The sequence below is a fragment of the Chiloscyllium plagiosum genome, unplaced genomic scaffold, assembly GCF_037043375.1.
Source record: "Chiloscyllium plagiosum isolate Xiang-an unplaced genomic scaffold, Cpla_swu_hap1 HiC_scaffold_47, whole genome shotgun sequence".
NCBI lineage: Eukaryota > Metazoa > Chordata > Chondrichthyes > Orectolobiformes > Hemiscylliidae > Chiloscyllium > Chiloscyllium plagiosum.
This window is the reverse complement of record NW_028270185.1, coordinates 5,013,600-5,036,634: the sequence shown is the minus strand read 5'-3', so window position 1 is coordinate 5,036,634 and position 23,035 is coordinate 5,013,600. Positions and strand designations below refer to the sequence as shown.

The following is a 23,035-nucleotide window of genomic DNA, read 5'->3' as shown; positions in this document are numbered from 1 at the left end:
GATGGAAAATAGATTACTGTCAGCTCAAATTTGAGTTTTATTTTCAAATCCAGCTCTTACAAAAGACACAGTTCTTTGCCTGATTGCCTTGTATGTTGAAGCTGTACATTTTATTAGGCTATTAACACGACACAGTAAACCCTGTGAGCTGTGAAGAGCATTGTGCAAACACATGCTGAGTAAATCACTGCTGGCACATTAACAAAATAATATTTATGTAGCAATAATGTTAAGAAAATAAAAAGAGCTTTTATACCATCGCATATTTATGTAATCTGTGGTCACATTCCTTCATAATATATCAGCTTGGGGCTTGCTGTACTGGGGGAGCATGGGATCCACACACTGCTGTGATTCTGTAACTGAGAATAGACCACCTCTTATTCAGCTGATGGACATAAACTAACCAACTAACCATGATGGACACTAATTCATTTGAACATTATATGTTCAGGTTTATCCATTTCTTGTTTCTCCCATCACCCTACTATTTTCAACTGTTACCATTCGTCATTCATCTCCCCCTACATTTAGTAACAGAAGAACTTGTATTTGCAGGTGGTGGGGAAGGGGAGCAAGCTGGGGTAAAGGAGTCTACCATTGTTTTCTCTCATTTTTTTATAGAAACGTTATGTTGCTGTCATAATTTTTCTATGTGATCCATGTAAAATAGCAGCCCTCATTCCTATTTCTGTGGTATGGCAGCGAGGGTATTCCATTCTTCCAATTGGATGGTGCTACATGGTGGGAGCAATGATCAGAAGCTATAATATTTGTAATGCAAATTCCAACACTTGCCTTCCAGCAGGAGCTTGTCATCACAGTTATATCACTTTACTTCATAATTTCTTTTAGTATCTTTACCTTTCCTCTTACCATTTAATGGTGCTGCAGAAAGATTTTCACAGGTGAAACTGCAATACTTGCCAGATGTTTTAGAGAAAATGTCAATATTTGTAGGGAGTCCCTGGGAGTGTCAATATTTGTAGTGAAATCCTGAGAGTTGTCATTTGATTCAACTGACTAGCAAATTTCAAACATTTTGCTATGGGAATGGTTTGGCTGCTCAAACTGGGTATTGTTTCTTTCCTTAAAGGACCATTTAAAAAAAAGAAATATTTTACCTTCATGATCACTTTACTGATTCCAGTTTCTTATTCCAGATTTATTTAGCTCTACTTAATGGATAATTTTGAGTTCTAAAATGGAAGTGAGTTGGGCTGTTAAGGAGTGCAAAATAGATACAAAGTTCACATGATTCATGTCGCCATTGAAATTCATTTTGAGAGAGGAAAGTTTCTAAGATATTTCTGTAAAGTACATAGTCTCCCAGTATCTAGGAGACAGAGAGAGAAAAGCTAGAGGATGAAAGTCTCATTTTTTCATAGGCCAGAATATAGGTAGAAGCTCATTCTTGGATTGTGAAGACCAAATTGCTGCAGATTTAGAGCAAGGCTGGAAGATTTGCCTCGTATGCACTCGAGGAAACCTCTCCAGGAAACTGGTGGGTGATGGGAAGGGCAAAATGTCACTGTGAAAGAAAGTACTGGAATTACAAGTTCCCAAACTGAGAAAGAGAAGAACAGATGTAAACCATTGAGAACTAAGAATCACTTTGGAATAATTTCTGCCAGAATTGAATTAAAGGGCAGTGTAAAATATACCTGTGAAGTTTGCTTTCTCAGTTGTGCGAAACATAAAGGAGATAAAACTTCTGATCTGTGGTTTAAAATATAGGTTGTATACAAAGAAAATTGATTAGTCAATAGTGACTTTAGTCTTGTGTTTACTGTAAATGAAGGTTTCTAAAAATCCAATCTTTTTCTTTTGACTTGGTTTCTATCTCCTTTACCTTTTCTCATACACAGAGCTGGCTCATTTTTTAATTTAATTTTGAGTATTTTATCACATCACACTGAATTTTACCCATAACGTTTCCTGTCATTGTGTAATATTTTAAAGTTATGGGTTAGCAGCCCCTTCAATGACTCAGTGAGTAAATGCACAGTCTATCTTAAAAAAATAAAGACCAGTTTAGTTCAGGGTTCTGCTCCAAGTTAGCTGATCTCAGTCAGATCACACCACATAATCAGAATCAATATTGGCGTAATTCCATGACCATGGTTAAGTACAATAAGTTCCCTAACTGCTGTTACTGTCTTGAGGGATTTGTATGATGACCAGCTTCAGATATTCTCGTAAAAGTTCTGATCACAGCACGGCCTGAAGCTCAGAAATCTTTTCTAGTTTATCAAATGGATTTAATAACATACCACAAGGTCCATTTCTGATCACAATTGTTTGACTCATCTTGTGTGCTTCTGTATCCTTTACCTCATTATTGGTGAAAATGCCTACAGCAGTCTCTCAGCTACATTCTAAAATTATCTCGCCATGTCTCTCAGTCACTTCCATTTCTTTCAAGACATTTCTTAACTCCTAGCCCTGACCAAACTTTTGCTTTGGGCTCAACTGCCTCAGCTCATACACTAACTCACACACCCATAGTAGTTCACAGTTGGCTGAAGGGCTAGAGAAAGAAACTCAGTATATTTCAAGTATGTTCAAGTATTCATCAACTTCACACATTGCTCAGGGATGCAAATTTAAGGCAGAGTTAATGATTTAGTCACTTAGTAAATTACACACACGGAATAAAAAACCCTTAAAGTTAGAACTACAAAAACATATATAAATAAATAAAATATGTTTTTTGGGAGATAAGTTAAGTTAATTTCTTTCCAATTTGTTTTATTTATTTAATATTCAATTAGTTAAACTGCCTCTTGTGTCTCCTGATCGTGGTCAGATTCCTGGGCTCCCCTGGGAGATGGGCCAGCTGGGGGCCAAGAGTCTGCTCGGGAATCTCTCCACTGCCAATGGGTTCCCAAACTACCACAAGCCGCAAAACCACAAAACCGCCTGACTCCAGCTGCCAAACTGTTCCACAAATATACAAATGGCAATTAGATGTGTTTTTCTGCTAAAGTGTCTCTCAGTGAGCTCTAACAAATTACAGTTTGGTTTCATTTTTCTTTTCAGATGGTGTCTTTTTATAATGCACTTCTTTCTCCTCTGAGTTAATCCCTGGTGTCCTGTCCTTACCACTATGCAGACGATTACCTTTCTTCCAATGTCAGTAGAGGAAAGTCTGTATCTGACAATATATATCTCTTATCCTTCTTCTTTTTCTTATTTATTTGTGCGGGACTCTGTGATAATCTCTTTCCCCTACATAGAACAGTACAGCACAGCATAGGCCCTTCAGCCCATGATGCTGTGCCAAGCATTTATCCTAAACTAAAATTAATCTAACCTATACACCCCTCACTTTACTGCCATCCATGTGCTTGTCCAGCAGTCACTTGAATGTCCCTAATGTCCCTGACTCTACTCCCACTGCTGGCAGTGCATTCCACGCACCCACCACTCTCTGTGTAAAGAACCTATATCTGACATCTCCCCGAAACCTTCCTCCAACCACCTTAAAATTATGACCCCTCATTCTCAGCTATTTCTGCCCTAGGGAAAAGTCTCTTGGCTATCTACTCTATCTATGCTTCTCATTATTTGTACACCTCTATCAAGTCACCTCTCTTGCTTCTTCTCTGCAGTGTGAAATGTCCTATCACTCAACCTCTCTCATAAGACATGCCGAGCAATCCAGGAGCATCCTGGTAAATCTCCTCTGCATCCTCTCTGAAGCATCTACATCCTTCCTATTATGAGATGACCAGAACTGGACACAATATTCCAAGTGTGATCTAACGAGCGTTTAATAGAACTGCAGCAAAACCTTGGGGCTCTTAAACTCAATTACTCTGTTAATGGAAGCCAAAACACCATTTGCCTTCTTAACAACCCCATCAACTTGGGTGGCAAATTTGAGGGATCTATGTACATGGACTCAAAATCCCACTGTTCCTCCACACCACCAAGAATCCTGTTGTTAACATTGTATTTAACACAGAAACCTGACTCAACCTATCCATTCCCAACTGCGCACTTCAGGCTGATGGTTTTTCTACCCATCTTATGGCCTGTACGGCATCATCGGGTAAGACAAGAGGTGGAGGGGCTTGCTTTTTAGTCAACAACTTGTGGTGCATGGATGTGGCAACCCTGGGCAGCCATTGCTCCCCAAACCTTGAACTCCTCATCATCAAATGCCGCCCCTTCTATCTACCACGGGAATTTCCCGCTGCTATTACTAACTGCTGAGTACATACCGCCACAAGCAAAGGTTGAGGAAGCTCTGGATGTGCTGTACTCCACCACTAACACCCTGGAGATGGAACACCCTGAGGCCCTGTTTATTGTGACTGGCCACTTCAATCAAGCCAATCTAAGGAAAGTGTTGCCCAAGTACCACCAGAACATTACCTGCCCCACCAAGGGCCTGAACATTTTAGACCACTGTGAAGGATGCCTACCGCTCCATCCCCTGCCCTCAATTTGGAAATGCAGTGGTTCTTCTCCCAGCTTACAGGCAAAAGCTCAAGCAAGAGAACTCCCCTCGCGGATACAGGTCCAGCCCTGGTCAGAGGAGGCACAGGATCAACTCCGGTGCTGTCTGGAATCGGCTGATTGGGCCGTGTTCAAACAGTCTGCGGGTACCTTGGACGAGTACGTCACCACCATCACAGACTTTATCAGCAAGTGTGTGGAGGACTGCATACTGAGGAAGTCAATCCGGGTGTTCCCCAACAGGAAACTCTGGATAAATCAGGGCATACAGAACCTGCTAAAAACCTGCTTAAGATCAGGAGACTCACTCAAGTATAAGGAATCCAAGTCTGACCTTCACAGAGCCATAAAGACAGGCAAGGACCAATTCTGATCCAAACTAGAGACCCAGACAGACACCTGGCAACTATGGCAAGATTGAATGACATCACAGGTTCTAAAAAGAGATAGTGCAAGATAGCAGATGATAACATATCCGTCCCAGATCGTCTCTACGACTTCTATGTTCGCTTTGAGCAGAATTTCGATGGAGAGGTAACACCTATTCTGACAACTGCTGACGAACTTTTCCCAACAGTAACTGTATCAGGGGTCAGATCAGTTTTCCTTCGTGTAAATCCAAGGAAAGCGATGGAGCCAGACAGAGTACCAGGCCATACACTCAGAGCATACGCAGAACAGCTGGCAGAGGTCTTCTCGGACATCTTCAAACTCTCTCTGCAGCAGGCCACTGTCCTTGCCTGATTCAAGAGGGCCAACATCATCCCTGTGCCAAAGAAGGCTCATGCAGCAGGTCTCAATGACTATCGCCCAGTGGCCCTAACCTCGGTGGTCATGAAATGCTTTGAAAGACTGGTCATGGCATTAATCAACTCCAGCCTCCCTACTACTCTTGACCCACTCCAATTTGCCTGTCAGACCAACAGATCCACATCAGATACCATATCACTTGCCATTCACTCCTCCCTAGAACATCTTAACATCAAGCACAGCTACGTAAGAATCCTACTCATTGAGTACAGTTCAGCCTTCAACACTATTATCCCCTCGAGACTGATTACTAAGTGATCTCGGACTAAGCCCCAGTCTCTGCAACTGGATCCTCAGTTTCCTGACCTACAGGCCACAGTCAGTGAAGATTGGGGACAATAATTCATCCTCATTAACACTCAACACTGGAGCCCCCGAGGGGTGTGTACTCAGCCCCCTACTGTACTCACTGTATACCCATGACTGCGTTGCCAAATACCAGACTAATGCCATTTACAAGTTTGCTGATGACACCACCATAGTCTGTCGAATCTCAGATGGTGACAAAACAGATTACAGATGGGAGGTGGAAGACTTTGAAAAATGGTGCACTGAGAACAATGCCGGCAAAACCAAGGAACTAATTATTGACTTTCAGCGGGATGTTACTCATGCCCACCTAAACATTAACAGCACAGAGGTGGAACGAGTGGACAGTGTCAAGTTCCTGGGAGTAGGCATCCACAATCAGCTTTCTTGGACTCTTCAAGTGGACGCACTGGTTACAAAGGCCCAACAATATCTCTTCTTCTGAGGTAGCTGAGGAAATTTGGGATGGTGAATACCCTTGCCAACTTTTATAGGTGCGCCATTGAGAGCATTCTGTCTGGATGTATCACTATCTGGTATGGCAACTGTACCATTCAAGATTGGAGACGGTTACAGAGAGTGGTGAACTCAGCCTGGACAATCACAAAGGCCAACTTCCCATCTACAGAATCCATCTACCAGGCCCGCTGTCAAGGAAAGGCCGCTAACATTCTCAAAGATCCATCCCACCCTGGCAATGCTTTTCTACAACCTCTACTATCGGGAAGAAGGTAAAGAAGCCTGAACACACACACCTGCCGGTTTTGTAACAGTTTCTACCCTACTGTTGTTAGAATACTGAATGGACTCACAAACTCTAAACATTCGCCTGTACCTGTGTTTTTGTTTTTGCTGCTGTTTACCTATTATTTACTTATCTATGCTACTCAACACTGTGATCTGCCTGTATTGCTCACAAGACAAAGCCTTTCACTGTGCCTCGGTACACATGACAATAAATTCAAGTATTCAGCATTCAATTTTGACCTTCCAAAATGAATCACTTCACATTTAACCAGATTGAACTCCATCTGCCATTTCTCAGCCCAGCTCTACATTCTGTCACTGTCTTGTTGTAGCCTGCAACAGCCCTCGACACTATCAACAACATCACCGACTTTTGTTTCATCGGCAAACTTACTAATCCACCCTTCCACTTCTTCATCCAATCATTTCTGAAAACTACAAAGAGCAGAGGTCCCAGAAGAGATCGTTGTGGTCACCAACCTCCAGGCAGAATACTTTCCATCCACTACCACTCGCTGTCTTCTTTCAGCCAGCCAATTCTGTTTCCAGACAGCCAAATTTCCCTGTATCCCATATCTCCTAACTTTCTGAATGAGCCTACTATGGAGAACCTTATCAAATGCCTTACTGAAATCCAAATCCACTGCTCGAACTCCGTCGACTGGTCTCGTCACATCCTCAAAGAACTTAATAAGGCAAATGAGGCATGAGACCTGCTCCTCACAAAGACATGCTGACTATCTTTAATCAAACTATATTGTTCCAAATAATCATAAATCCTATCTCTCAGAATCCTTTCTAGTACCTTGCTTACCACAGAGCGACTGGTCTGTGATTCCCAGAGAACATTCACCTCCCTCCAATCAGCTGGTACTACTCCCATGGAGAGGGAGGATGCAAAGATCATCATCAGAGGCACAGCAACCTCATTCCTCACTTCCCATTGTAACCTTGGATATATCTGGATAGATTTGGCTCTGGAGACTTATCTATCTTGATGCTTCCCAGAATTTCCAGCATATCCACTTTCTTAATATCAATGTGTTCAAGCCGATGAACCTGGTCCACTGTGGTCTCACTATCAGCAAAGTCCTTCTCTATTGAATACTGAAGCAAAAAACTCATTTAGGGCCTCCCCACCTCTTCAGCCTCCAGGCACAAATTCCCTCCACTATCTCTGATCAGCCCTACCCTCTCTCTGATCATTCTCTTATTCCTCACATAAGTGTAGAACACCTTTTGGGTTTTCTCTAATCCTTCCCACTTCTTATGCCCCTTCCTAGCTCTCCTAATTCCATTTTTGCGTTCTTTCCTAGTTACCCTGTAATCCTCTAAAGCTGTGCTAGATCCTTGCTTCCTCAACCTTAAGTAAGCTTCCCTCTTCCTCTTGATGAGAAGCTCCTCTTCTTTTGTCATCCAAGGCTCCTTAATCTTACCATTCCTTGCCTGTCTAAGTGGGATAAAGTTATCCAACATTCGCAACAAGTGCTGCTTAAATAGCCTCCACATTTCTGTTGTGTATACTCCACAGCTCCTGTCTAATAGCAGTATAATTTTCCCTCCCCCAATTAAATACGTTCCCATACTGTCTACTCCCATCCCTCTCTGTGGCTATGGTAAAGGTGAGGCAGTTGTAGTCACTGTCACCAAAATGCTCTCCCACTGAGAGATCTGACACTTGGCCTGGCTCATTGCCTAACACCGAATCCATATGGCTCCACTCCTAGTCAGCTTATCTACATATTGATTCAGGAATCCTTCCTGGACACATCTAACAAAATTGGCTCCATCCAGACCATCTGCACTAAGGAGGTTCCAATCAATATTTGGGAAGTTGAAGTCACCCATAACAACTCTGTTACATCTGCACCTTTGCAAGATCTGCTGTCCAATCTGTTCTTCCATCTCTCTGCTGCTATTGGGGGGTCTATAAAAAACACCCAATAAAGTGACTGCTCCTTTCTTGTTACTGACTTCCACCCATACTGAGTCAGTAGACAAATCTCCTTTTCTGCAGCTGTGATGCATTCTCTAATTAACAATGGTATTCCCTTCCTCTTTTACCCCCCTACCTGTTTTTATTTTAGAAGATCTAAACCCTGGAACATCCAGCCCCTATGAAATCCATGTCTCTGTTATGGCCACAACATCGTAGTTCCAAGTACCGATCTGTGCTTTAAGTCCATTACTCTTATCCCTGACACTCCTTGCATTGAAACAGACACACTTTAACCTATCCCTTTGCCCTATCAACTATGTATCCATCCTGCCAGACTCTCTGCATTCTATTTCAGTCCGTTCAACAACTACCCTCTCCTCTGATCTGTAGCTCTGGTTCCCATCCGCCTACTAAACTAGTTTAAACCCTCCCGAAGTGCCCTAGCAAATCTCCTGCCCAGGACATTGGTGCCCCTCCAGTGTAAGTGCAATCCTTCCTTCACTTTCAGGTCCCACCTTCCCCAGAAGGTACCCCAATGATCTATGTATCTGAAGCCCTCCCTCCTGCACCAGCCCTGTAGCCACGTTTTTAGCTGCACACGCTCCTGTTCTTCGCCTCACTAGTACATGGCACCGTTAATCATCCTGAGATTACTGCTCTGCTCTACATGTTTATTTATGTTTTTTCTCTCTATTTTTCTCTTTGCACAAGTGCCTGTCAATATCTTTCTCACTTTTTTTTCTTCCAATTTTCTCCTCACTTCCTAAAAAAAATCAGTTGATGATGGGTAAAGAGCCTCTCCACTCCTTCTGTGTCGTGATGGAGGTGAGTAAAATTTTGTCATTTAAAAAACATTTGGACAAGTACATGGATGGGATGGATATGGAGGGACATGGACTAAATGCAGGCAAATGGGACTAGATTAATTGTGAAAACTGAACGACATGTACAAGTTAGGCCGAAGGGCTTGTTTCCATGCTGTAAACCTCTGTGACTCTATGTTCTTAAAGCTGATGGCAATGAATAATGACTTCAGCTAGTCAGTGGGACAAAGATCATAATTCAGTCCTGTTCACACTTGCCATATTTCTGATCATCTTTAAATTAAGGCTGTTGGATATGTGGAAAGCTGGACTGGAATTTTCTCCTCTGAAGCCCAGTCTACAGAAGTGAATTGTAGCTCTAATCTTTGCTCTTGGTGTACTCCTTCTGTTTCCCTAATTATTTTGTCCCTTCCTTCACTCTTTTTATACCTTCCTGTCTCTCTTTTCTCTGTTTCTCTGCCTTGGTCTCACTTCTGTTCTCTCTCTTTCCTCTTATTTCATAGACCAAAACAAGTTAATGTTTATTTATAGCACTTTTACTCTGAACTAGAAACCCTGTGACTTCTGAAATTACCTTGAGTAATGTATGACTTATGCATGTGTATTCTCACACCACAGATAGTGTTTTGGGTATTTTTTTTGGTAAAAGTTTCTTTTTGTAAAATGCCAGTCACTTTTAGATAGGCATAATACAGCTGACAGCAGATGCTTGGTTCTTTCATCACCAACAGCATTGACTATTTTAAAAAAAAGCCTGACTATAGAGATGGAAGTACTTTGGAAATGTGCATCTTTAACTACTGTTAGTAAGAGTTTTCACAAACAAAAAAGAGAGGCAGGAAAAGATCTACTGGTTCATTCAGGCATGTGCCGTGCCTCATGAACTATTCCCTTGCACCCGAACAGGAACCATTTAATTTCTTGGGGTAATAAGAAACCAAGTTCAATAAAGCCCTGACCAACTTGGGTTAAAAAAAATCTTGAAAAGTCTTCTCTGAGCTTCTTAATCAATTGAAGTAGTTCGGGAGATTATATTGACCCTCATTATCATTACAATATTTCTATTTCTGTTTCCACGCTAGGCAGAAACAGGTTTAGCTCTCATTTGTAAGAATTCAATACATTAGTATTCACCTCAAGAGTTGCACTCTGTTCTAGAATTCCATTATTCTCTTACATGACATATTAACTAGTTTTGGACTTGCATAAACTAATTTTGTTTAAACAGTTAATTCACTCCAAGTAACCTACTCTCTTATTAATCTCTAATTTGATGTACACATCTGAAAGCAAGAGAAATTGAAAATCAAGTTGAGTATATGTTTTTAAAATTAATTCACAGGGTTTGGGCATTGTTGGCTAGCCAACATTTATTGCCCATCCCTCATCACCCAGAGGTAGTGAACTGCTAACCACATTGTTGTGGGTCTGGTGTTATACCTAGCCAGACTAGGTAAGGGCAGCATTTTACTTCCTTAAAGTACATTAGTAACCAGATGGGTTTTCCTCAAGAATTGAGAATGATTTCATGGTAATAATTAGACTCTTAATTTCAGATTTTTACTGAATGCAAGTTGAACCATCTGCCATGACGGAATATGAACCTCAGTCCTCAGAATGTTATCTGGATCTCTGGATTAATAGTCTAAGCAATAAGACCACATAGCCATCGCGTTCCCTTTTGAGCATGTTGACTATTATGTTGAGTAACCTGTACATAGTGCAGACATGAGAGAAGTTGAGATTATTCTTCTTGGAGCAAAGAGGGTTATGGGAAGATATAATGGGGATGTTTAAAATTATGAGGGGCTCCTGATTCCAGGGGCAAGACAATCAGTAACCAAAAGACATAGATATAAGGTAAGAACAAAAGAACCAGAGAGAAGACTACTTTTTTTGTCATTAAGCTGTTTTTAATATCTGAAAGGGTGCTGGAAATAATAACTTGCAAATAGAATTGGGTATATGCTTGAAACTCAAAAGGAGTAACTAGGAAAACTGGCAAATGAAATATACCAGACTGATATATCTTGTATACTTTAAAATGGATGACCAGTATGTTCATTTCCAAGTATTACTTTTTTTACACAAATAAAAGGTAGACAAATAGGCTTTTATGTTCATGGTCCAGAAAGAGTTAAAGAACCTGTCATTAAAGTCCTTTAAAATGTGTTAACCATTAGTCATGATTAATACTCAATGGAACAGTCTTTAATGGTGGACTATTGGCATTAAATAAAGTATCTGATCATAGATTAGTTTACCTGTTGGCGTTGCTTGGATGGGAGCAAAACTCAATATGGTGTAAACTGTTGATGATTTGACTTTTTGGCTCATTATTTATTTGCTCCTGACATAATGCCAGAATTATGATTTTTCTCAAGGATTGAGACTGCCAACGAGCAGAATGAAATTCCTAGCTAGCTCATACCCTCAACAGTTGAGGAGAATGAAAACAGTTCAGAGTTTAATTGATGTGTTAAAACATACTTTGACACATCTCCAGAGTAGGTGGGACTTTGATCAGAAGCTTTTGGGTGAGAGGTAGAGACACTATCATTACACTAAAAGACCCCAGCAGTTCAGAGTTGTAAGCTAGAAGTAGAGTCCATCTTATTAGCAACCCACTTATGGTAGATCTGCTCTGGCAGTCATCTCTATGCCAAGCATGTAGATGCAGTGACATTGTAACAAAGATCCAAGAAATTTGTACTAAAAATGTTTCAGATAAATAATATAATCAGAACTTTTTGTGATCCACTCAGGAAGAGCCCTGAACTAAATCTACTTTTCATATTATAATGTACTGCTTCAGTGTTGTGTTTGACCAATTAATCTAAGATCTTTCAGGATGACCTATAAATTGCAGTGAGAAGAAAGAAAGAATCAAAGCAGTTCAGAGTTTAATTGATGTGTTAAAACATACTTTGACACATCTTCAGAGTAGATGGGACTTTGATCAGAAGCTTTTGGGTGAGATGTAGAGACACTACCATTACATTAAAAGACCCCAGCAGTTCAGAGTTGTAAGCTAGAAGTAGAGTCCATCTCATTTGCAACCCACTTATTGTTACTTTAGGAATATTTCACTGTTTTTAAGTCACTAGTGTCCCTTATTCTATAAAAATTGCCATCTTCATAGTGTAAATCTTATGTCTCCATATACTCCATGTCAATCCTTTTCATTATAAATTCCTCTGTTCTCATTTTATTAAAAAATGTCTTCTTAAACACACCACACTTTGAGTACATCCTTCGACAGTGTGGCAGGAGAATGTTATTAATATATTACAAATTTACAGGCAATTTCCATTATAAATATGAACCTAGAAACTTACAACTTCTAACATCCTTATTATGCGCTTTAAGGTGTTAACTGAATTAGACTTGTACACTCTGATCGAATAATTACCCACATCCTCAAACTGTGCTTCACTTGAAGACTATTGTTGATTTTGACACCTGATGTACAAGACCGAGGAGATAAATTTGATGTGTCACTGTGGTAGAAATGTTACACAGCACTCATACATCTCCTTTCCACAAACATAAATTCTGTCAGTTTTAATCATATAATTTGCTAAAAGGAACACACAACTGATATGCTGTAGTTGCAGGTTTTGTTCATCAGATGCCTCTCTGCTTACTTACCTATCATCGACATTTACCTGTACAGTATTTTAAAAAAACATAAAGGGCAAAGTCTTACCATGATCTGAACAACATTGGCTATTGCATGAAATCTGGAAGAATCATATAAGAAATCCAGTGAGGCATTTCTAACGGTTCTGGAGGCAGAGGTGAAATTCTTACTAGGCAGCAATGAAATTCCTACTAAGGGGTACTATTGCCTGTTGTCAGCCTAATTAATTGCACATCTCATTAATATGCAGCCTCCTATCCTACCATTGGCTGCGAGGAAAGGAGATGTCAAGAATTCTCAATATCGAAGTCTGAGCAGATAATTGGTGACTCTTGCTCCTCTAGACCAGCATATTGGACAAATGAACCAACATCTCAGGGCATGTTCCCGGGTAATGGCTGCACACATCCAAATCCACAGACACCGGCACATACCAGCCTCGCCATGCCATTGTGACATATCTTCAATGCACTTGCATAATACTACTACATTTCGATAATATATTTTGAAGTACACTAGCAACTATCTGTCTATCTGACAGGAAAGATCAGGTCTAGTTGCCCAAGTCACAGGCCCCTATGATTTACTCATTGTATGCTTATGGTACAGCAGTGCTGACTTCACACCTTGGTCTGTTGAAAATCGACTAGAGATAAGGATGGGTGGATTCAGTATCTTCAAAATTGTAGTTGCAGCTACACAGACTCACACAGATGACTGTCTAAACTGAACATATATATTTACATATGTGAGAACTTATCTGCAATGAAATGTCATCTATGCTACCAATGTACTCTTAGAAGGTCTTCTTCTTTTGTCCTTTCCACTATGTCTCCGTGAAATCTCTGGGTCCACAGCTGGAGTGGAAGGAGCCTACCAGACAATGGAGCTCATTAACCTTTCCAGAGGCAAGTGAACTATCCTAGACTTGGACTTTCACAAGGCTGAGGGTGACAGGCAGGGTTGAGATGGAAAGCCCAGCCATCTCTAGAGTCCTGAGAGGAGAATTCTGGGCCTCTCTGTAGTTGCCCCTCCAGTTGGATGCCTACTAGCATCACCCTGCATCCCTTGAGGAATTGGCACTTCGAATGAGGTCAGGGCTTCTTGTACTCTATTGCCTTCCTGTTGGTTCCTTATTTTCTAGGGATCAATAGCTAGGGTAATAGTGTGCAAGTCCATCAGATTCTGAGACTATAGGATCTGACTCTCCATGGCAGCTACCACCTTACCAAGGTGGCAATCACATGATCACATGCCTGAGGCAGCAAGATCCCCATTATGTTTTTGCATTCCCTCAGTCGTTGCACTGTGCTGCCAGTAATCCTCATCATCCTGTTTGCTGCTCTTATATCTGTTTTTGTATTTGTATGAAGTCCCTGTTTTGGTGATACAGATTTCTGTCTGGGCTGAGCAGATGACTGGTCTCTGACAGCCTCTGAGTGCCAATGGCCTGTGGCTAGCTATGGAGATTTGGTAGTGAAGTGTTCAGTAGCAAGTGCTCCCAACTGTAATCTAAATAACATTTCAACCAATGTTTCAGTGTTTGAGCTGGTGAAGGGTGCAGGAGGCAGTGTTGCTAGTGTTTCCTCTGAGGCATCCTTGCTGTCTTCTACAGAGGTGGTGAAAGGGATGCCATGTGGGATGTTCCTCTTGATTACGGCCAATGTGGATACGCCATTTTGAAGACACGAGAGAAAAAATTGAAAACAATGCTTAAAAGTTATGGTGGGCAAAAATGACATTGACAATGGGATTAATGTGTGAGTTGCAGTACTATAAGTATTGAATCTCATTTGGTTGCCAGGCCATGGATGTTTCTGCACCTGTGCCAGATCTATCGCAGTTTCTTTGCTGAGAAGGGCCAAAATCCTCTCCTGTAGGGGGCAAGGAGCTGAATATTGGGCACCTACCAGTCATCCTGCCTATTCCAGGCTGCATTTTCCTGTAATGAGAGAGAAGGAGAGAATAAGTGAAAGTGAGAGTGGCAGAGCATGAACCTTGGTGGAAGATGTGTCCTGTAACTGAGGGAATGAATGTGAGTAGCAGAGAGAAGATGGTGGCATTAATCCTGGGGGAATGGAGAAAGTCATTGACCTTCCTATAAGTAGGTAGTTAATGAAGTGAGTTTTGGACAATAGCATGAGAAAACTTGCTTGGTCTTACAGAAAGAAACCATGCATGAAACACGGTAAAATTGACAGTTAGCCAAAATATTGTAAGACTCAACCCAAAGTTATATTCATCAACTGACATTGACAACTCTCCAAACAATGTATCAGTACACTGTGTTTTAAAATTGTGTTTCTGTTTCGACAGGAATTTCCTTGAACATTCTGTGCTAAGTTAGCTTCTCTTAGACTGGGTATTATTATCAGCATTGCTGATGGCAAACTTAGTGGCCTAAAGATTAAATTGTATCAGAATGGATAAGCTGAAGAACACAAAGGATTTGCATTTATATTGTACTTTTGATGCCCGCTGATAGTTTCAAAAGGCTTTAAAAACAACTTTTGAAGTGTAGTCACTGTTGTAATATAAGACTCCATATATTGGGCTTTGGGCTGTATATGCATGAGAGCATTGGATAGCAGAGGCCCATGGTTTTAAAATGGATTGAAGAAAACTCCTGAACCACCCCTCTCCCCATTCAATAAATCTTTTGAAATTTATCTTTTTGGTTATTTGTAATTGGCTTTGGATTACTACCTGAGCCACGTACAAATTGGCATAGAAATAATAAAATTAGGGAAGTAAACTTGTGACAAAAGGAGTGGTGTGGGAAACAGGGGTTCCATTTCGTTGGGCACTGGTATCAGTACTGGGACAGGTAGGAGCTGTACTGTTGGGACAGACACCAGCCGAATCAATCTGTGAACAGGATCTTAGTGAAAAGGCTAATTATGGTGGTCACAAGGACTTTAAACTAGTTAAAAAGCGGTAGGGCTCAAGAGAGGTTACTAAAATTTCCAGAACAAGAAATAGGACAGAGTATGAAAAGCATCATGAATCGAACTGCATCTATCTAAGAGAAGAAGGGCAGTCAATGCAGGACTGAGAATATTGTACTTAAGTACACACAGTATTTGAAACAAGTTGAACGAGCTTGTAACACAGATTGAACTGGGTGGGTATGATGTTATGGGCACTATAGTGGTGTGGCTGCAAGGGGATCAGGACTGGGAATTAATATCCAATGATAAATGTTCTGTCTCAGGATAGGCTGGTTGGCAAAGGGTACAGGATTGCTTTGTTAGTAAGAAATGACATTACATCGAAAGCAAGAAGTGAGTCGGAAGGTGCAGGTTTTGTGTGGGTAGAGTTGAGGAACCACAAAGGGAGAAAGACCGTGATGGAAATTACGTACAGGTCCCCTACCAGTGGTCAGGATGTGAGTCAGAAAATAAATCAGGAGATAGAAAAGACACTTAAAAAAGGCACTACTGGTAGCTCTGGGAAAATGCGCATTTCAAAAGCACAATTTGGGTATAACATTGCTGAAGAATTAGGGAATGGTATTTTTGGGAATGCTTACCTCTGCTCACAAAAGCATGATTCCAATGAGGATCAGTTCATGTGCTTTGTTCTGCACAAGCGCCAATGTCCATGCCACTCTGTGCATGTGCAATGTTGGTGCCAGTCTTCATGTCGTTCTGTGCATGTGCCGAAGTCTCTGCACCATTCCACGTATGTGCGATGTCAGCGCTGGTCTTTGTGCCAGTGCTTTGACACTGTACATGTGTCGATGTCTGTTGCCAACAGAGCAGCTTTCTGTGAGAGGTACTGTGCAGAGAGCAGCTTTCATACATTTTTTAAATGTACTGTATTAAATTTACTTTTGTTTCGTTAATAAATATGATTTCAACCTTCATACTTTGTTAGATGTTTGGGTGATTTTTGAGCGATAGCGAGTGATATGCTTTGCTGGTCTGCCCAACCCCACTTTTCCCATAGGCCCCCACTTAAGTGATTTTATATTAAGTGAGGGATTTACTTGGAACGCAACTATGGCGTTATAGGAGAACAACCTGTATAATCATGGGCGACTTCAATGTGCAGGTGGACTGGGAAATCAGATTGGTAGCAGATTCTAAGAAAAGGAATTTGTGGAATGACTATGGGATATTTTTCGGAGCAGTTTGTGGTGGAGCCCACTAGGGAACAGGCAATTCTGAATTTGGTGATGTGCAATGAGGCAGACTTGATTAGGATGTTTAAGGTGAAGGAATCCCTCGGGGCAATCACCACAATATGTTAGAATTCACTGACAGGGAGAAACTAGAATCAGATGTAATGGTATTACAACTAGGGAAAGGTAACTACAAAAATATGAGGGAGATGCGGTCCAGAGTTGATCAGAAGACTGTTTCCGTGCTGTACATCTCTATGACTCTATGTTGATCTTTCAGGAACACTGGAGTCAGGGAGGATCCCAGTGGACTGGAAAATGACTAATGTCATATCCCTGTATCAGACAAAAGGGAGAAAGAAGATGAGAATTTATAGGCCAGTTAGCCTGATCTTAGTTGTTCATAAGATTTTATAGAGTCCATTGCTAAAGATAAGATTGTGGAGTGTTCGGAAGTGCACTGTAAAATAGAACTGAGTCAGCTTAGCTTTGTCAAGGAGTACGTCGTGCTTGACAAATCTGTTAGAATTCTTTGAGGAGGTAATGAACAAGTTAGACAAAGGAGAGACAGTGGACGTGATCTATTGGGATGTCCTGTCAGCTTTTGACAAGGTGCTGCACAGGAGGTTGCTCGATAAGAGCCCATTATGTTAGTGGCAAGATACTGGCATGGATAGAAGGTTGGCTGACTGGCAGAAGGCAGAACTTAGGGTGATAAAGAGGTCTTTTTCAAGTTGGCAGTTGGTGACGAGTGGAATTTCACAGCGGTCAGTGTTGGGACCACAATTATTCATGTTGTACATCAATGATCTGGATGAAATAACTGAGGGTATTGTTGCTCAGTTTGCAGATGACACAAAGATTTGTGGACAGATAAGTTGTTTTAAGGAAGCTGGGAGCTGCGGAAGGACTTGGCCAGGCTAGGAGAGTAGGCAATTATGTGGCAGACAGAAAACAGTGTGAGAAAGTCTGAGGCTATGCGCTTTGGTGAGAAGAAGAGTTATAGACTATTTTCTAAATGGGGAACGGTTTCGGAAATCTGAAGCACAAAAGACTTAGGAGGCCTAGTTCAGGATTCTCTTAAGGTTAACATGCAGGTTCTGTTGGTACAGGTACACAATACTTTATCTGAAATCCCTGGGGCCAGTTGTTTTTCGGATTTCAGAATTTTTTGGATTTCAGAATAAATGACATTTTCACAGTGAAATAAAAAAAACTTATCAAACAGCAGACCCACGTGTGACTAGTACGAGTGCTGGGTCAATGCTGGGCCATGCCTCCACGTCATATCTGAATGACATGGGTCGAGTGGGTGTGGAGTTGGGCCTCCTCTTCTACAATCTGACACTCTATCTAGATCCTTCTCTTGTCATACACCTCAACTACTGCTCAAGTGGAAGGCAATCAACACTATCTTTTTCTGTGCTGTAACCCCATAGTTTATCTGCCAGTATTTTGATTCTTCAACCGAGTATTAAATGACAACAAAAATGAAAGCTGAAAAATGTATGGAAGTAGGCCATAGCAGTCCAGTTTATTGTATTAGACTGGCAACTCAGAGACTGAGCACAAATCCCATCATTGCTAGTTGTGATAATTCAATAAATATGATAACTTCTGATTGCCCCAGAAAATGTTGAATGGGCATCTAAACCCAACTGGGCTCCAGTGGGAAGGGTGTTGTCACCCCTCCCGTCCTTTGTAAAGCCAGTTGGTGACACCAATTCTACACATGGTTGGCCAGTCAACTTCCACTAACCACAGGGAGGAAGTGAGGACTGCAGATGTTGGCGATCAGAGTCGAAAGTGTGTGGTGCTGGAAAAGCACAGCAGGTCTTGCAGCATCCGAGGAGCAGGAGAATCGATGTTTCATCCATTCCTGATGAAGGGCTCCAGCCCGAAACATTGATTCTCCTGTTCCTTACATGCTGTGCTTTTCCACCACCACACACTCTCGACTTCCACTAAACACAGGCAACAGCTTAACCAAAGTTTAGCAGCACATAGTCTGACTTCCACCTAATCTTGTAGCCACTCAAATTTAAAATTCTCCTCTTTTTGTTCAAATGACCGCATGGCTTCATCCTTTCCATCTCTGAACTCTCCACCAGTTTCATAACTCTCTGAAACGTCTGCATTCTTCTATTTTTGGCTTCTTGAGCACACTCAATTTCTTTTGCTCTCCTCTGGTAGCCATGTTTTCAGCTAGGCCGTGAACTATGAAATTTTATCTTTTTGAACAAGCTGTTAAACACCTTATTTGGACCAGTGCCAAACTTTCTCTGATGATTCTATTGCAAAGCACCATGGGTTGTTTTCTTACATTAAAAGCACTATCTAAACATAAGCTATTGACTCTTTATAACTTTAGAGTTTGGAATGTACAAAAAATAGTTTTGCCTATATCTGAAGAAAAAACTTAAAAAATAGTAGCTGGATGGAGAGCTCTGGGTTAATGTGATTTGAATATTAGTTTTGGTAAATATGATAGGCTACTTTAACAGTCAGCTTCCAAAATCTCTGTGGTGAGAGGGGGGGGAAGGGAAATAAATTGTTATGTAGTATTAGTAAGTCTTGAGTATACTTTACCCTAGTTACCAGTGGTAGTTACCCAAAGAGAAACATGTTAATAAATGTTCTCTGCAATGGTTAAACCAAAAATAGGGTGCAAGTAATTCAATAGATAGCAGAAGAAATATAAAGTGCAGAGATCTCAAAACATTCTACTTTGGGTGCTTGAAATGCATTGGTCCAGACACAGACAAGTCTGCTTTCATGCACCTCATTTTGAATAATCACAATTATAGAGTCATCGAGTCATACAGCACGGAATAGGTTGCCAACAAGTGGGTTACTTTCTCCTATAGGGTACCATGCTTCGCCAGCGCTATTGAAACACTCATTAAAACACTTCTGATGTTCCACCCACCTAAAACAGTGCTGAGAAAGTTAAACTTGGAGAGCATAAAGGAGGACACATATGAAGCTTTACTCTGTATCTGCACCTAAGATAACTGGACAGCAGATTGTACAAAGATGTGGAGAAAGGTGAATTTGGAGGCCATTAAACAGTGTGAGAGAGCAGGAGAGCAGTATTTAAAAAAACAGGATCCAGTCCAGTGCAGTCTAGTCTGTTGCTCCTAAAGGGACTAGCTGTATATTTTGAGAAAAATCAAAGTGTGACATCACAGAGAAACAGGTAATTGATTGTTTTGTGAGTATTTGTCTAATTTATCTTTAAAAACTCCTGGAAGTTATTAGTAATTGTAACATTTTCTTATTAGTAGTAATGGTTACTAGCATTGGTAAAGCTTTTTTGGAGAAGTAGGGTTAAATAAATAAATAAAATAATTAAAATAAATTAAGACAAAAACTATTAAAAGTTGGCAGGGAGGTGAGTTATTGTGGCTGGAGTATGTAAGAGCCGATGGATTCTAGTGCAATTCAAGGCAATCACATCTCAGCATCTTGAGGAGCTTCAGCTCAGAGTTGAGCTGGAGGCTGAACACTGCAATGCATTAGGAAGGGGTACCTGGAAAGTTTACTCCTGAAGACAGTCACACCTCTTAACATAGAGTCATCTAATTTAGTCAGTGGTCAGGGACAGAAGGGTGTTTTTGCAAGTGAAACAGCAGGCCAGGCAGCATTCTGAGGAGCAGGAGAATCGATGTTTCGGGTATAAGCCCTTCTTCAGGAATGAGCTCATTCCTGAAGAAGGGCTTATGCCCGAAACGTCGATTCTCCTGCTCCTTGGATGCTGCCTGGCCTGCTGTGTTTTTCCAGCACCACATTTTTCAACTCTGGTCTCCAGCATCTGCAGTCCTCACTTTCTCCTGTTATTGCAAATGAGACAGATAAAGGGATCAAGAACATAGAATTCGGATATCTCAGCTCTTGCAATTGCCCAACTGGTTCAAGGTTCTGGTAGGTTGTATCAATGAAAACCATGGCTGCAGGGTGGATGAGTGAACTGACTATGGCTCCATGGTACAGGAAGTCATTTATTTGGAGGGAATAAATAGTAATGTTGTGGTCGTAAGACATATACAAACAGTGTTCAGTAGCTGACAGCATGAGCTGAGAAGTTTGTGTTGCCTGCCCAGTGCCAGGATTTGAGATATTTGCCTTGATCTGGACAGAAACTCGGAGTGAGAGGGAGAGGTTTCAGTTGTTGTAGTCTGTATAGGACTGAGGACATAGATAGGACTTGGAAAGAGTTTCTGTTTAGTGTTGGTGTTAGATTGAAAAAGCAGAACCTTGAAGGTAACATAGACTTTTACTTTTCTTTTATTTGTTCATGGGATGTGGTGGTTGTTGGCTATGCCACCATAAGGTCAGAATCATACAGTAAATGAGTCCCACTTGCTTGCATTTGGCCTATATCCCTCCAAACCTTTCTTTTCATGTACTTATCCAATGTCTTTTAAACTTTGTAACTGTACTTGCAGCCACCACTTCCTCTAGCAGTTCATTCCACGTGCGAACTGCTCCATGTGTAAATCCATTGCCCCTCATTTCCTTCTTAAATATTTCTCCTCTCATCTTAAAAATATGCCTCATAGCTTTGAAACCCACACCCTAGGAAAAGAACCCTTGCTCTTCACGTTATCTACGTCATTTTATAAATCTCCTTAAGGTTATCCCTCAATCTCCTTCCTCCAATGAACAAATGAATATTGCGTGCAATTCTGGTCTCCTTCCTATTGGAAGGATGTTGTGAAAATTGAAAGGGTCAGAAAAGATTTACAAGGGTGTTGCCAGGGTTGGAGGATTTGAGCTCTAGGGAGAGGTTGAATAGGCTAGCGCTGTTTTCCCTGGAGCATTGGAGGCTGAGGGGGTGACCTTATAGAGGTTTATAAAATCATGAGGGGCATGGATACGGTAAATAGACAAAGTCTTTTCCCTGAGGTGGGGGAGTCCAGAACTAGAGAGCATTGGTTTAGGGTGAGGGGGAAAGATACAAAAGTGACCTAAGGAGCAACTTTTTCATGTAGAGGGTGATGTGCGTGTGGAATGGGCTGCCAGAGGAAGTGGTGAAGACTAGTACAATTACAACATTTAAAAGACATCTAGATGGGTATACGAATAGGAAGGTTTTGGAGGTGGGACTAGATTGGGTTGGGATATCTGGTCAGCATGGACAAGTTGGACCGAAAAGTCTGTTTCCGTGCTGTATATCTATATGACTCTCTGACTCAAAATCCCAATCTATCCAACCTACCTATATAACTCAAAACTTCCACTCCTGGCAACATCCTGGTAAATCTTTTCTGAACTTTTTCCTATTTAATAATACCATTCCTCTAACAGGGTGACCAGAACTGTACACAGTATTCCAGAAGAGGCCTCACCAATGCCTTGTACAACCTTCAACATGATGTCCCAACTTTTTAAATCATTTTCCAACATTTGGCCTATAGCCCTCTAAACCTTTCCTATTTATGTACCCATCCAGATGCCTTGTAAATGTTGTAATTGTACCAGCCTCCACCACTTTCTCTGGCAACTCATTCCATACACACACCACCCTTTGTGTGGAAAAAGTTACCCTTCAGGTCCTTTTTAAATCTTTCCCCTCGCACCTTAAATCGATGCTCTCTAGTTTGGACTTCCCCACCCTTGGAAATAGACCTTGGCTATTCACCCTATCCATACCCCTCATGGTTTTATAAACATCTATAAGGCCACCCCTCAGCTTCCACTCCAGGGAAAATGCCCCAGCCTATTCAGCCTCTCCCTATAACTCATACCCTCCAGTCCTGGCAACACGCTAAAAAATCTTTTCTGCCCCCTCAAGTTTAACAACTTGCTTCCTGTAGAAGGGCGACCAGAATTGTACGCAGTATTCTAAAAGTTTCCTCACCAATGTACAGTACAGCTGCAACATGATGTCCCAGCTCCTATACTCAATGTTCTGACCAATGAAGGCAAGCTTTCCAAATGCCCATTTGTCTACCTGTGACTCCAGTTTCAAAGAACTGTGCACCTGCACCACTAGGCATCTTTGTTCAGTGATACTCCTCAGGGCCCTTCCATTAAGTGTACGGATCCTGCCCTGGTTTGCCTTACCAAAATGCAACGCCTTACATTTATCTAAATTAGACTCCATCTGCTATTCCTCAGCCAACATGGTAAGTTAGAGGGAACTGACAATGCAATAAAACAGTTTA

The 23,035-nt window shown here is 41.3% G+C and overlaps 1 protein-coding gene across 4 annotated transcripts in view; it reads left to right on the top strand.

Moving 5' to 3' along the window:
- Window positions 1–23,035, top strand: part of LOC122542753 (SPARC-related modular calcium-binding protein 1-like) — a 100,486-nt gene that overhangs the window by 17,704 nt on the left and 59,747 nt on the right. For 2 of the 4 annotated variants that reach the window (XM_087984121.1, XM_087984120.1), the window contains exons 2-3: window positions 9,050–9,097; window positions 13,597–13,647. The exons of 1 other annotated variant lie outside the window; for it this stretch is intronic. In XM_087984121.1, the coding sequence (XP_087840247.1) occupies window positions 9,050–9,097; window positions 13,597–13,647 (99 nt within the window). The remainder of the gene's footprint in view (window positions 1–9,049; window positions 9,098–13,596; window positions 13,648–23,035) is intronic. One more of the 4 variants, XM_087984122.1, reaches the window with a different exon arrangement.